The sequence below is a fragment of the Cibotium barometz genome, chromosome 38 (assembly GCF_041138505.1).
Source record: "Cibotium barometz isolate CiBa-2024 chromosome 38, ASM4113850v1, whole genome shotgun sequence".
NCBI lineage: Eukaryota > Viridiplantae > Streptophyta > Polypodiopsida > Cyatheales > Cibotiaceae > Cibotium > Cibotium barometz.
The window spans coordinates 35,338,027-35,349,738 of NC_141083.1; the positions used below are offsets into that span (position 1 = coordinate 35,338,027).

General features: G+C 37.1%; 1 protein-coding gene across 2 annotated transcripts; it reads right to left on the reverse strand.

Moving 5' to 3' along the window:
- Positions 1-3,318: 3,318 nt before the first annotated feature.
- LOC147616641 (4-coumarate--CoA ligase-like) lies at positions 3,319-6,352 on the reverse strand. 2 transcript variants are annotated; one of them, XM_086777706.1, is made up of 6 exons: positions 5,165-6,352; positions 4,861-5,059; positions 4,634-4,779; positions 4,072-4,139; positions 3,886-3,988; positions 3,319-3,710 (listed from the first exon to the last, which is right to left on the reverse strand). In XM_086777706.1, exons 1-6 carry the CDS (start codon positions 6,236-6,238, stop codon positions 3,591-3,593), a joined length of 1,710 nt encoding a protein of 569 aa, XP_086633832.1. In that variant the 5' UTR covers positions 6,239-6,352; the 3' UTR covers positions 3,319-3,590. The 2 variants fall into 2 exon arrangements, with proteins under 2 accessions (XP_086633832.1, XP_086633833.1); XM_086777707.1 differs by lacking the exon at positions 3,886-3,988 and having other exon boundaries at positions 3,539-3,710.
- Positions 6,353-11,712: the final 5,360 nt, after the last annotated feature.

Below are 11,712 nucleotides of genomic sequence, written 5' to 3' on the forward strand. Positions count from 1 at the left end.
AGATCACACCCATATATATTGCAACAAGTACATGAGGCAATAGCTAAATCTTAAACAGAATACACTACCCAAGAAAATAAGAAACACAAGACATTTTCTTTCAACCAAAGTGATCATGTATGGCTTTGTGAACACAAGACATTTTCTTTCAACCAAGGTGATCATGTATGGCTTCATGTTGAAAAAAGAGGACTCAAAAGTGTTGACAAACATCCTACAATTAAATCAGCCCCTAGATTTTACGGCCCATTCAAAGTTTTGACCAAAATAAATGACATTGCCTATCATCTAGATATTGTTTCACATTGTCATATTCATAACTCTTTTCACATTAGTCTCCTAAAACCATGTAGAGGTCCTCTTCCTACTTATCTAGTATATGATGACCCACCTATATTAGATGAAGATTCAAAAATCATAGAACTAGAGATTATTTTGGACCTCAAGCAAACAACCATAAGAAAAGGTAATGTTTATTATAAACATTTGGTCAAATATAAAGGTCACTCAATCAAAGATTCTCAATGGTTACATGATCATGCCCTCACCGCCTATCCATCCTTGATTGAATCTTATAGGGATTCTAGCCCATGATTATTATTGATGATTTTATGAAAATTCAGGATGGGGCATGTTATGAGGATGAATTCATGGAACATTTTATATATTCCCATGTTGTGTAAATTATGAATTCTTCATGGAATATTTATATTGTTGTGTAAATTATGGATTCTTCATGGAATATTTATATTCCCAGGTTTTTATGTTATAAATTCTCCTAGACGGGTTTAGATTCGGATGCCTTTCTAAACCAAGGTGATTGTAGCTTACTTTATGCATACGCGGATGAATCCGCACATACATGGAAAGTATTGGTTGCATCGTCTTGTTGATATGAAATTTTATATGGATATTATTTTAATCAATTAATTTATTAATTGATTGGCTAGTTGATGCAAGTGCAGATCATTGCACACGGGATAATGGAGGTGAGCCAGATTAGGAAATATACTTTGAGATGACAAATTTTGAATATCAACAAATAATAATTGATTTTGTAACCACAATCGTCATTAATTTATTTGGACGCTACTCATATTTATTGACAATGTACATATATGTTAATTGGGACATGTGAAAGATCCCTAGTGCATATTTTAATTTTCAAGACATGTGCACTTTTATAAAGTTCAAGGCTCACACCTATTTTTAAAAGCAAGCCTAGCTTGGACGTTCAAGAAAACTATTTTTGAAGCAACCACTTTTGAAGAATACTGTTCTTGAGGAAGTCTACATTTTTGTAAAAATATACTATTTTTTAGCCCCAAAGGCTACTCATGAAATATATTTAAGTACACCAAGTGGAAGCATGGCTCACTCTTGTGCGAGGGTAGATTGGACCCAATATGGAGTATTGAGTATATTGTTTGTTCTATTTATTTCTAATATTTTATTTATTGCAATCATTTTTTATGGATTCATGTCAACCTCCCACAACAATCTAGGTCAAGATTTGGCTCAATAATGCTCAAAATAAGTCTTTACTAAGCATTGGAAAGCTTGTGTAGAGACCTAGGGCTTGAAAATGGTTTAAGAAAATTTTTAAAAATTAGGAAAAATCTATAAACTCAAAAATTAGGGTTTGTGTAGAATGGATCAAAACATGGATCAAGAGCCAAGCTCTAATACCAATTCAAGAGAGAGGGAATGCACTCATTAAATGGTGTACCACCAGATGTGCACTCTTGTGGGAGTAACACCATGGAGGCTTACCTAAAGCAAGAACATAATTAGTCTTTGATTAGTAAAGTGATTAACTTCATGATTAAGCTCATAGTTATCTTTTATACTAGAGCTCCATTACACACTACGTTATTGATCTCCACCTTGTGGCATTGGCCCTTATCCCTATGTGTACACCAATTATTCATGTCCCATGGCCTTTCACCCATATAAGTATATACAAAATAAGAGTAGCCATGTTACACCTCTCTTCATTACCCACTCCTCTCTTCATTACCCACTCCTCTCTTCATTACCCACTTAAGACACTCTGTTGTTGTTCCCTTGAAGATCCAATACCCAATAGAAAAGTGTCTTCTCTAGTCAAAATAGAACCCTCCTTATAAACAACCACCGTTCATATTCAATATATGCCAAATGAACTTGAAAAGTGTGTATCTAGGGAGAATCATAGAGTCGTATAAAATCCATAGTTAATTAGGAAGATAATAGCACACCTAATTACAATCAAGATAACTCAATGACATAAACAAAACTCAAATTGCATTGCTAATCCACTCTAAAAAGAGCATTAGGGTACATCATAGTATCTCTAGATCCATAATCTTCTCTCTGAATATCTCCATCACCTGTGCAACCTTTGTTAAGAGCATAGTGCTTACCTACTAGAAAGTGAGCTTGAAGAAGGTGAATTTATAGAATTGTCCAAGAATACTTTATAGCAAACAACAAGAACCTTTACCACAACATGAAAACCAAGGACATCCGTTAGTAATAGCTACATAACCCACTATCGGGATGGAACATAGTTCAAAAAGGGGGACATGCTAATATTATATTGGGCCTAGCCATTACATTGTAATCTCTTTTGTGATACATTTTAATGTATCTAATTGAAAGGCTTTGGCCAAGTGTGTATTTTTCAAGCTCGTATATCAATCCATAGTCTTTAAAAATTAAACCTTTTTATCAAAGTCTAGCCAAGTGTGAATCTAAAGGCCATATATATAAGTGAATTTCGATTTGTAATGGTGGATACACATTCTCAAAGTGACCTTGGCTAACTTGTGTATGAGAGAGAGAGAGAGAGAGAGAGAGAGAGAGAGAGAGAGAGAGAGAGAGTCTTTCTTGATATGCACTATGCCTCCTATGTATTTTCTTATGTGTGAGTGAGCAAGAGTGGGAGAATGAACCATTAAGCCTAGCAGTGAAACCATGGTGAATAACACACTAATAGAGATAACGAAGAGATTTAGAGAGCACAATGAAGTGGCAACAAGTAAGTTCCCAACAATGGTTATGCACTCGTTCTAGCATAGGTTGGAGTAGTGAATAACATTATGCTTTTTGTAATCTTTTGACACAAATGCTTTTTGTACTGAACATGACATGCATAAAATATACCTCTCATTCAAAGATAATTTAGCTTTGCTTCATGTAGAAGCATTAGCAATGATGTGACGAGTTTAGACGCTCATTGATGTGGATGTTAAAAATATAGGAAGGAGTTATTTAATAGAGCATCGTGTAAAAAAAGGTGGATTGTGCTCATCAATAATTAAAAAAGCTACAAACTTTTTGCCAACAACGAGCATGCCCACTAATTAGAATGAGTTAGAATTCAACCTAGGACAGTGTATTATTTTATATACACCAACAAGCATGCCCACAATGAGCCAAAATTCAACCTAAGTGCTTTGGATTCTAATAGCTACACTATCGGGGTGTATTTATGGTGTAAGAAGCAACCTTAAAGTACTTGCTTTGGTAACCACATCACACTTTGGCTTCACCTTTTGAAGTTGATGATGCACATAGGAGTATTAACGAAGTGATTTTTCGAAGGATCAATGGTGATGGCCCTTCTCCAACCTCATTCTCAAATCTTTTCGTAGAATTTTCCCTGATGGGGATTTAGGAATATGATCAACAAAGATCACAGTATGAAGTTTTTTATAGAATACCACCTGTACACAAAACATTGGATGATGTTAATAAGAATTGAAGTATGGAAACAAATTCTAGATGGCATCTTAGAATACTAACCATTTCTATTTACATTTGAGAAAATCTCATGGAAAAAAGGGGAGTGTAGGCTCATTTAGTGTGATGTATTTAGTTTGTGTGATGGTGCAATCTTACTTGTTTTGCAACAAATTCTTTCACTTCCTCTTCACCCAAAAGATAACCTCTGACAAGAACAACGAATGCCACAGGCACTTCTCCGGTTGCCTCATCTTTTTTACTGCAATGTTACCCTTATTTTAATGAGTTAAAACTTTTGATTGTGATTATGGCTAACTTCAAAGAAGAAAGCAAAGGACTTACGGTACACAAGCTGCATCTGCAATGAAGGGATGAGAGACTAGTATTGCTTCCAATTCAGCAGGAGGAACCTAAAAATATTTCCCAATCGAGGACTTGTGAGGAAGTGATAAAGTAGTCATTAGCAATCCATGACTATTGAGATTTTTTAAAAAGTTCATTTTTATTTATGTGGAGTACGTAAAATGATGCTAGGAAAAACATTATCCATTAAAGTAAATTTTTATGAACATACTTTACTTTGATTTAGGAGGGCAAAAGTAGTTAGCCCTATTGATTCTTATCTAGAAAAGTGGCTACTTTAGTGAGAGCTCATTAAGCTACCTACACAACTCTCCCCTAGGGAACCGGGATGGGCAATCCTTAAGGGGCATCATGTAGGTCCTTGCCAATGAACATTGGCACACATGTGTACACCCCCCATAACAGACATGCGCACGTGCCTCCTAAGGTTTATCCCAACAGTAGCCCCCTTCCTTTCGAAAGGGAGGTCCTTACAATACCCTCCTTGCATTTAAAAAAACACACACATGCACCCCTAAAAGCATGTAAAGTTTGGAAAAACCTGAAAACCCTTGAACTTAATAATCTCTTTCACTCTATCAACAATGAAAACTTCATCATCATCGTCTATATAGCCAATGTCACCGGTGTGCAGGAAGCCCTGTTTATCGATAGTATTGGCCGTGGAAACGGGATCATTAATGTAACCTGCATGGGATTACTGGTAATGAGATCATTAGCAAACCTTGAGAGAGAGAGAGAGAGAGAGAGAGAGAGACACACACATGCCTTTCATGATTTGGGGACCCCGAATGCATATCTCTCCCGGTTGGTTGTGGGGAAGAGAGACCCCTGTCTCGGGGTCTATAATTTTGACCACCGCATTTCTGACAACTGTCCCACATGACCCTGCCTTTACCGGGAAAGGATACTTTGCAAAAGCCAAAGACATGGCCAACACTGGCCCTGCCTCCGTCATTCCATAACCCTGCATTAATCAGCGCTTAAACCTTCATTAAGGACGCTCCTTGATTACCTTCAATAAGTGGTCTAATTACTTCTACATTAGGCTTCTTTTAGCAGCGTTAATTACCTGCCCTATCGTAGCATGGGGTACTCTCCTTTTGAACCCATCCTCTAGATCTTTCCCAAGAGGCGCAGCCCCGGACATAAGCATTCTAATGGTTGATAGATCATACTTCTTCTCAACCAAGGGGTTTTTGGCCAAGGCTAAAACAATGGGGGGAACCAATGGAGCTACTGTCACCTTGTGCTTTTGAATCAGCTCCAATAATGCCACAATCTCAAACTTGGGCATTATGGCTATGGCTGCCCCTACCCTCAATGAACACAACAGCACAGAGTTGAGAGAGTATATGTGAAACATGGGGAGCACACATAGCACCACATCATCCGATTTGAAGTGAAGATTTGGATTCTCTCCATCCACTTGCTGTGCAACACTTGACACCAAGTTCTTGTGGGTTAGCATGACGCCCTTGGGCAAGCCTGTAGTGCCAGAAGAGTAGGGCAAAGCCACAACATCATTGGGACTTATGCTGATTGATTCTTCACTTAATTGGGTGTCATCAGCTTCTAGTAAGGCTGAGAAATGGGTATAATTCTCACTATTTGGAGGGTTATCAATTGTGATAAGCTTTAGGTTCGCAGAGATTGCAATGTCATGTAGCTTTTCTACATAGGTTGATTGAGTGATGATGAGCTTGGTCTGTGAGCCTGCCACTTGCTTTGCTATATCTCCAGGTGTGTAAAAAGGGTTGCAAGTGGTGGTGATGGCGCCTCTAATGGCAGACCCAAGGAAGGCCCACACAAATTCAACACAATTGGGCAACAAGAGCATGATGACCTCGCCTTTGTTGACGCCCAGTTGGGCAAAGCCAGAGGCTACTCTTCTTGAGAAGAGCTCCACCTCGGCGTAGGTGTAGACTCGGCCATTGGTGCCTTGGATTAAGCATGGCTTATCAGCAAACTCCGCAGCATGCTCAAGGCAGTATTGGGCAAGTGGGAGGTGATTGGGAATGCAGATGTCTGGGAGCTTGGATCGGAAAAGATGAAGAGGTGAGTGTTGTTGCTCTAGATTGCAATCAGAAGATTGGGCTGGTAGCGGTGCTGTGTTGTTAGGGGCTGCTTCAGCAGGGGGAGCCATTTGCGCGCGCGCGCGCGCGCGTGTGTGTGTGTGAGAGAGAGAGAGAGATGGGGAGCGAGGGAGAGAGGGGTGGTAGCTAGAAATGCAAGAGTGTGGAAGAAGGAGAAAGAGGTTGGCGTATTAGAACGAAAGGATGGCAGGTGAGCTAGATTTGCAAACGAAGGAAAAGAGAGAGGAAGTGAGTAACTTTTCAGAGCTCGCCGCGTGTGATGACGAAAAGTTGTTTGGTCGCTTCACACGCGAAGACGGACCAAAACGCTTTTCAGAATACCAGGCCACTTACAAGGGAGAAGTCTCCCCACTCCTATCATATCACTTGTGTGTTGGAGGAAAAAGAAAAAAAGGCATGTATGCAAAGTTCATGTGATTATTAATGCCATTTCTTTACATTCTTTTTTTTTAAAGAAAATTGGCAACTACTAGAAGGGAGCAGCACCATACTCCGTGAGGACCCCTCATATCCTCTACAAAGTGAGGGCAAGGTAATAATCGGGTGTCTAGCCGGGGATCGAACTACCTCCAGGTTACAAGCCATCCCCTTTAATCACTAGAACAAGCGCCCGCTGTTAACCATTTCTTTACATTCTTTTGACATGAAAATTTAACACATTTAATTATACGTAGAATACAACCGTACTAACAGATCTTAAACCTCTTCTAAGTGTAAAGAATGAAACTCTACCTAATTAAAGAATGGCCTTGCCCTACTATTCACTCAATTGATATTATATATGTATTTCTTAGTGACACCTCTAGGCCCATACCCTAAAAAATCTTTACAAATATTAGCTAGAATGTGTCATAGATCTATTTTTAGGCAATAACTTTGAGGGTTACAAAGGTAGTGCTATTGTTCCATCATGGAAATCACCTAGAAAGATTTTTTTTGAAGTGGATCTCAACCACGATGGGTTAAAACTTCTTTAGTAGCCTTAGAAAGCCTTATCATGTGGCTAGGTTTCCAAGAGAAAGATAGTAGGGTCATATGTGTGTGCAACTATGAGAGGAGCATCCACATTACCTCTAAACCACCTTTTGCACTTAATTTTTCACTATTCATTCTTTATAGAAATTATCAAATTTTAATTTATAGAAATTAAACTCTTCCATTATAATATCTTGGCCTCAAAGTAAATTAGTGTTAATGTTTGTAGTCTTTTAACGCATCACATTTTCAGAGTCTTGTTTTCCTTGCATACCACTAGTATTGAGCACAATAAGGTATCATTATCTTATGGGAATCTTAGGTTACAAGTAATAAGCGAGATATTGAAGATGAAGCATTTTAAGCTAATGCATACTTTAATGAGAAATGTTTCCATGCATATGAGAAGGGGGAAAGAAGCATGGAATTTTTAAAAAAAGGATAATCACATTGAAGGAAGAACATGGGTGCTATTTTCATGGCTTCAACAAACACCATCTAATTTTGATTAATTTTAAATTGATAGTTTCTTTTGTCAATGCCTTTGCAAATGACGATGTTTCTCTTGTATCAACAAATGAGCATGATTTCAAGGTAAATTCAAACTCATAATTTTCTTGTAAGAATAAGAATTTCTTTTAAAAATGTAGAGAGTATAGCCTATCTTTATTTTGGGTTTTCTATTAGCTTGTGTGTCACTTTTAAGCCTACATGAAATTCTTGTGTGTTGATTGATTGATGCTTATTCTTGGCACTCAAGTAACGAATGTGGTGCTTTATCATACTTGTCAAATCATTTTAAACTCTAAATAATAGTGAAGTGTTATGATTACACGTGGCTCATTTTCCTTCAATGGCTTCAAGACATCTTGGGCTTAAAAAATCAACCTTCCTTATGACTCATGAAAGTGGAGCAAGAATGCCTTAACAGATATAGCAAGGAAGAAAGAAAATTATATTCAACTATTTTCAGCTTCTTACTTTTAAGGACTCGTACCTGCCATGATGCCAATGGATGAGACTAGTATCTTATCTAATTAGAAGGGTCCTTAGTTTAAATATGAGGACAATGAGACACAATGGGAATATTGGTGATTGGTTGAGGTAGGATAAGACTTAGGCTCTATATATGCATTGCTCCATAGTTTTCTTTCTTAGCAAAAGGGACTTTTGTTCACTAGCTGTGATGAGCTTTTGGACCTTTAGAAGAAGAAAATAATACACATTTCTTAGTGAGGTGAAACAAGTCACACAATTGCAGATTAGAAAATCTGAGAGAATTTGACACTTTAAATCGCTGTTTATTTCCTTAAAATAATTTTGTTCTTTTATTTCGCACTTGGCTTCATGACTCTTGAATTCTCAGAGAGCCATGCATAGATATACACCTTCCATCTTAGTATGGGCTTAGTATAGGCTAAAGCCTTCCCACTTACACTAAATGATCATGAACAAAGGTCTATGGGCAAGGTTGTGTAAGGCTCCCTATTCTTGCAAATGATATACAATGGACTTGCAAACTTTGTGCACTCAAATGTGACTTTTGGGTTATGATTCTCTTGATTATAATTTACCAAAAACAGCATGTAAATTTAATTTCGAACATTTCATGTTCAAACTTCATTTTTTCATGTGTTTAAAATATTTTTTTCATGATTCTCTTGATTATAATTTACCAAAAACAGCATGTAAATTTAATTTCGAACATTTCATGTTCAATTTTCATTTTTTCATGTGTTTAAAATATTTTTTTCATGAATAGCAGTAGTTACAGAAGGCAATCTTATATTGTTCGATAAAAATTTCGTTTTTTCTTTTTAAGGAAAAACGAAGGTATGGAGCACCGACACGTGTCCATGCTATTTGTGATGTAATGTGAAGGTCACTCGCTCTTCTTTTTAGTGTCTTTTCTTTTTGCAGCTACCACCACCACCACCACCACCACTATATATGAGCCTTTTTCTGCCTTTCCCACTGTCCACGTGTGGGCAAAGGTTTCTGGATCGTGCCGCCAACTGCCGGTTACCCGTCAACCTGCACCTACTCATGCATCCCCTTTCACATTCCCTTCATCCTCTCACCTACTTTCACACAACATTCACTAAATCCGACCTTAATCCACCTACTTAGAGGAGGGTGTATTGCAAATACATGATCCTCAGTGTCCTCGAGCACCTTTCATTCCCATATTTGGATCATCCTCTCACCGACTTTCACACAACTTTGCCTCATTCCGACCTTAATCCACCTCCTTACAAAATCCACCTACTTTCAAATGTGATCCTCCCCTTTTAGAGCTTTTTGCTTTGCTTTCTACAAGGCTTTACCTTTATAACCTACCTATCTCCCTCTCTCTCCTACCTCGTCCTACTTTGTTTCATTTGACCTTAGGGAAATGACCACGCTCACTCAAGAGACTTCCCCCCTTTTTTGGATTCAAATCCACCTCTAATAAATGCCTACAAGAGGACGTAAAGGTCCAGCCTATTTGGTTTAGTCTTGCAAGTAACCCCTAAGACTTAAGTCGCCCCCATTCTTGCCCTCACTCACATTACTTAGGTGACTTAACCCCTCATCAATGGTTGTGACCCACCAGTCCCCTATGTTTATGTGGGGCATTTCCCCTACCTTGTCTTTGAACTTTCACTACTTTGAATACTTGTGGTGTCCCTCATTCTTGCGTCACCCTTGCGTTCATTACTCTTCATGCTTTTATCATGCTTCTCTTGGAAGACTTTCACCTCATTAGAGTGGGCCCATTAGCTAGCTTTATACCCCATCTTGGAAGTGGGGAAAAGAACATATTAACAAAGAAACCCCCATATTCTTTGTATTTTTCATGATATGGACACATTTAAGAATGAAAAGATGCTTTATTATTAAAGCTTTCTCCATCAAATTATGGCTTACCATCCCATGTTCATGATTTTTTCCTTTGTCTAGTGAAGAAGGATTGGTGACAATACACTTGGTATATTAATATGGAAAACTTTATGCAAGAGGTGCCACCAACGTAATTCATAAGGTTAATGAGCACAAGGCATGCTTTTCCAACAAAATATTCTTACTTCAATGGGTGCATTAGAAAACACATAAATTATACATGAATTGTATTATTAGACATTTATAAACTTACTATGGAAAACTTTATGCAAGAGTTACCACCAACTTAATTTATAAGGTTAATAAGCACAAGGCATGCTTTTCCACCAACAAAATATTCCTACTTCAATGGGTGCATTAGAAAACGCATAAATTATACATGAAATTAGAAGACATATAAATTATACATGAATATTGTTATACATTTGTATACAAATTAGTCATGTTATCATGCCCATGTACAATCATCACTTCAGAGCACTCACATTGTATAAGATAAGAGAAATAAAATTTTTCATTACATAAGTTGGTGAGATCTTCAAGTTTATACCTTTTCTAGACACAATTTAGGAGACATCACATCATCTCTCTCATTGTCCACTTTTACTTTAGTAAAAGGACTTGCACCCAATGATATAGTAAGAGAAATAAAAGTCTAACTACTTAATTGTGATGCTTAATATAAAATTTTTATCTCAAATAGAACCCTTATATTAGTTATATTTTTAGTATTGAATCCAATTGTTTGTATTAGTTTAATATTACTAGTGTATTTGAGCTAGAAAAGTGGCTTATTACACCTCCAAGATTTTATTGCTACTATTGTGTGTTAATACCATTTCATGAGAGGTTTCCTTTGAGAATCTACAATTAAGGAGAAATTATTTCTTTCATAAATATAAGCTATAGATGGATATTTACTTAAAAAGTAGTGCTATATAATTTGTGTTGATTCTTTGAAGGTAAAATGGAGCTTGAAATGATCTGTTATAAAACATATAACTTAATGGATTAGAAATCTTAGCACAAGAGAAGTGAATAACCATGAGTATTAAAAAAATAGTCCTTTTCATTATGATGAAAATAGTTTGAATAGCAAGCTTTTGTATAACCTTGTAGATCCCACATATACATACGTGATGCCTCCAAGATATAGACTCTAGGTGATGAATTTTACAAACTTTCAGAATCCTATACAATCCTAGGGTGATTCTACATACGAGAGGTGAGAGTGGTTTGTGATTAGGAGTGGCTCTTCTCTTTGAGTCAAGCAGCCTACTCACATATACATATGTGAGGTCTTCAAGATATAGACTCTAGGTGATGAATTTTACAAACATTCGGAATCCTATGCAATCCTAGGTTAATTCTAGATACGAGAGGTTAGAGTGGTTCATGATTAGGAGTGGTTGCACTTTTTGAGTCAATAAAATCATCCAATGGCAAAGAGGAGGCCTCTCAATCAAATTGAGAAAAACCATCTCAATTGAGGAACCCAAATGTATTATACCTAAGAAGTCTATAACACCAAATTTAAATTACCTACACTATGTGAAAGCCATTGATGCTCATGGAGCTTATTGCTTCTAGTGGGAAAATGATTTGAATTAAAACTCTATTCCTGCTAGTATAATAACAGTCGATAAGGAGATGAGATTGAAACATA